Source organism: Nannospalax galili, unplaced genomic scaffold (genome assembly GCF_000622305.1).
Source record: "Nannospalax galili isolate Female #2095 unplaced genomic scaffold, S.galili_v1.0 scaffold381, whole genome shotgun sequence".
NCBI classification, from domain to species: Eukaryota; Metazoa; Chordata; class Mammalia; order Rodentia; family Spalacidae; genus Nannospalax; species Nannospalax galili.
In genome coordinates this window covers 4,131,490-4,135,524 of record NW_008347312.1, presented here as the reverse complement: position 1 = coordinate 4,135,524, position 4,035 = coordinate 4,131,490, and the positions used below count along the sequence as shown (strand labels likewise).

General features: G+C 58.4%; 1 protein-coding gene across 1 annotated transcript; it reads right to left on the bottom strand.

The window, feature by feature from the left end:
* Nucleotides 1-333: 333 nt before the first annotated feature.
* Nucleotides 334-2,945, bottom strand: Itpripl2 (ITPRIP like 2). The gene has a single exon (XM_008843888.3). It carries the CDS (start codon nt 2,437-2,439, stop codon nt 841-843), a length of 1,599 nt encoding a protein of 532 aa, XP_008842110.1. The 5' UTR covers nt 2,440-2,945; the 3' UTR covers nt 334-840.
* Nucleotides 2,946-4,035: the final 1,090 nt, after the last annotated feature.

Below are 4,035 nucleotides of genomic sequence, written 5' to 3'. Positions count from 1 at the left end.
ACTAAGCATAAAGTGCTGTTCTTTCTCGAAGGGTCTCTAACCAGCTCTTGACTGCCTCTCAACATGTCATCTCATTTTTGACAATTCCATTAATACGATTTGACAAACCTGTGATTGCACCATTACAAAAATGTCCCTCAGAATCTTATCAGCTGGACTAGAATTTCCTATTCCAGTTATGGATAAAGATTCTTTTTTTTTTTTTTTTTTTTTTTTTTTTTTTTTTGTCTTTTTGAGGCAGGATCTCCTTGTAGCCCCAGCTGTCCTGGAACTCACTACGTAGACCAGGCTGGCCTCAAACTCACAAAGATCTGCCTGCCTCTGCCTCTCAAGTCCTGGGATTAAAGGCATGTGCCACCATGCCTGGTGGATATTCTTTTGTTTTTCCTTTAAAAAGGAAACAAAAAATAACAATAAAACCAGGGGCTGGGGAATGTAGCTCAGTGGTAGAGCACCTACCTGCCATTTGTTAGACCCTACCCACTCCAGTCCTGGCACTGAATGAAAGAAACTCCCCTCCCCACCCCCCAAATAGGCCAACTGAAAAACACAGTATCTAACAAATATGTATGTCAAAAGAATTCTGGGATAGGGAGAGATGTGAGTGTGTGTCAAGGCCATACAGGATGCTTTAAGGCCTTCAGATGATGAAGCAATTATGTTGGGTCGTGCAACCAGGGTGCGTGGGGGGGGACACATTTATCCTACCAAAGTCTGTGGAATCCTCCACATTTTTCAATGCCTTCTACATACAACTCATCTCAAATATAACTGCTACTCCACCCCCATCCTGTGGAAAAGGCTTTCCGAGCATTTAGTCAAGTGAGGTGTAGTCAGGATTTATGGTTCATCTTCAGGAAAGCCCTGGGTGCGTTGACTCCGGGGTAAGGGGCACCTGGCAAGGTAGCGGGGACCCCCATAAGCTCGGAGAAGCTGAGGCAACCTTCTCCAGGTGGACAGCAACCGTGCTGCTGCAAGCTCCCGGGCATGTAGGTCGAAAGGTGCCAGGAGGTCAACAGGAGCGGCCTCACGCAGCACCTTGGGCAGGGGGCCCACCTCGGTAGCCGGGCCACCAGGGCCCAGGACACAGTGATAAAGCTCCCGGCGTCGCAACAAGCAGTCCCTAAGAAATTTTACCAACTTTTCCAAACATTCACTCAGGTGTATATCATCCCAGCTTGACGCCGGGCCACCATCGATCAGAAGCACCGCCAGCAGCACGGTTTTGAGTACATAGGATGACAGGATGCGTCCCCACTGGGCAGCTGCCGTCGGGTCCAGCCCTCGGGCACCCAGATCTCGGAGAGCCTTGAGCAACTGCAGGCACTTGAGGTAGCAGGCACCTGGAGGCGCCCGTTCCTGAAGCCAGCCCAGCAGTTTCTGCTCCTGGCGAGCGGTGTTCACACCCCACAGTGCCTCTGCTCGCAGGCCACCCGGGAGCTCTGCCAGGGCCCCGCTGGACGAGGGCGGCGGTGCCACCAGGAAGACGCCGTCGCCCAGATGGACAGCAGGAATGAGACGCACGGCCATGGAAAGGCGACAGCAACCGTAGTCGGTGCGACAGGGCAGAATGTGGAGGGTGGGAGGCTGCTCCAGGCCACCGGGGGTCAGGGTGACCCGACAGCGACCCTCCAGGCTGTAGCGCACGGCGGCCAAGGAGCGTTGCAGGTGCGCCTGGAACCAGCGCAGCACCAGAGTGGCGGAGAGGTGACGCCGCCCTTGTACATCCACGCAGAAGCCGTCGGCGAAGGGTTTGCAGTCCCGATGCCAGTGGCTCGCCTGGACCCCAGACGGTGAGGGCGGCGCCTTGAGGGTGCACAGGAAGCAGCTGCGGAAGGCCGGGTCCAGCGCGGACTCGGACCCCAGGCTCCGCGGCTCCAGTGCCACCAGCGGCGGGAGGCGCAATGGTACCAGCACATCGAAGCTGTCTGGCCGGCGGATTTTATGCTGCTCATACGCACTGCCCACCTGGATGAAGTCTCCCCGGAAGGCCAGGGCCAATGCTCCCCCCGGGATGGGGCCTGGAGACCCCCTGGCCCGGCCAGCGCGCACCAGTTCACCCACGATCCGGCTGACGTGTGCCTTGCTGTGACCCAGCACGTGCGGCGACAGGCGCACCTCATGCTCGTAGTAACTTTCCAGCAAGATGCCCAGACCGGGCTCCTGCAAGGGTCTGGCTAAGTTGGAGTGGCTAGCCAGGCTGGCAGAGCCTGGCAGGAGGCGCTGGCGGACGGCGTGGCGGCATCGGAGGAGGACGTAGCCCAGGAGGAGAAGGATGGCCACCTTGAGCAGGGGGAAGCCGCTGTCCACGCTGTCGGGGGGCTCTGCCGGGGCGCCCCCACCGCCCCGTAGGACATGGTAGAGGCACACTAGCGCGGTGCACAGGCCGGTCACAAGAGGCCAGAAGACGCGCAAGTTGAGGGTGTAGTGCACCGACATGCCGCGAGCCCGGGGGCTGTCCCCGGCCCGGCATGCGCGCAGCACCCGGGCGGCCCCGTGGCCGTGGCCTTGGCGGCTCCCAGCGCCGGGCGGGCCGCCCTGCAGCCCGGCCTCCTCTCCCAGCTCAAGTTCCCCTCGCCGCCGCCTCCGGCGCTGCACACCCGCGCTCGGGCCGCGCCCTGTCCGTCGCGGTCCCCGCCGCTGCCCCTGGCCAGCTTCTGCCTCGCACTCCTACCCTACCCTGGGCGGCCCTCCGGGATCGGCGGCCGCTGCGCAACGGCGGGAGGCTGGGTCACTCGGGCCCCGGGATCTTCTTCTTTCCCCGGGAAGGCCGCACCAGGAAGGCGGGAGGAAATGCCGGAGTCTGCAGGCTCGCTGGGCGGGTAGGGCGGCCCCCTTCCCTCCCGGCCTCCGCCTTAGAGTGACGCCGGGTGGCCGAGGGACTGACCTCCGACGGCCACCCCGGGCCCCTCCTGGAAGGCAGCTCTGGGGAGGCCTGATTTCGGGGCGGTGGCCTCATCTGATCCCGCTGGGAGGTTGCAGAGGAGGAGGAAAGCGCTACGGCCCCACCCCCAGCAACTCCTGCTGCTGGTGGCGTGGCAGGCCCAGGGGCGGAAGTGGCCCCAGCCTCTGCGGCTGAGCTTTTCTGCAATCCAGCATTCACTGAGCACCTAGTAAGCGGCAGGCAGGAGACCAGGAGCTGGAAATCCAATTGACGGCTTAGGAGAGGCTCTCCCGCTGGCCTTGTGAAAAGGGGAGCCATCAGAACGCAAAGATTGGCCCATGCCTCTGATCCCTGTACGCAGGAGGCTGGATGGTGAGTTCAAGGCCAGCCTGAGCTACGTGGTGAGACCTTGTCTCAAAACAGATCTCACAGCCAGAAGATGCTCTGAAAACAAGCTGAATGAAGGAGTGATGATGCAGTTAGTCCCCAGGGTTGTCCCCAAGCTAGAGGGTGGCCGACGGAGTGGTGCTGGGTCTGAGACCTGGGAGAGGAGAAGCCTAGATGAGATAGTTTTTACAGGACTAGCAAAGTGACTCAGCAGGTAAAGGTGCTTGAACTCAACCTGAGTTGTGTCCCAGAACCCACATGGTGCAAGGAGAGAACCAACTCCAGATAGTTGTCCTCTGACCTACACACACACACACACACACGCACACGCACACGCGCACACACACACACACACACACACGAAATAAGTAAATGCAATGGGCACGGTGCACTCCTTTAATTCCAGAACTAGGGAGGCAGACAGAAGCAGGCCGGTCTCTGTGAGATCAAGGCTAGCCTGGTCTACATAGAGTTCCGGGCCAGCTGGAACTCTAGGAAGATCCTGTCTCAAAAAAGAAAGAAAGAGAGAAAGAAAGGAGAGAGAGAGAGAAGGAAGGAGGGAGGGAAGGAAGGAAGGAAGGAGGGAGGGAAGGAAGGAGAGCAATAAGTAATGCAAAAAAGAGTTTCATAAGTGTTAGTCATGTGGTATATATTCACTCTGCACTTTATTGCTAGTATGTATTGATTAGATATTAATACTAATATCTGTTCCTAAATAGGTATTATCTTCCCAGGTTTTCAGATGGGAAAACTAGGGGCCAGGC

What these genes read in the sequence shown, in the direction of transcription:
- Itpripl2 (XM_008843888.3), bottom strand. Translation starts at nt 2,439, where the DNA reads ATGTCGGTGCACTACACCCTCAACTTGCGCGTCTTCTGGCCTCTTGTG.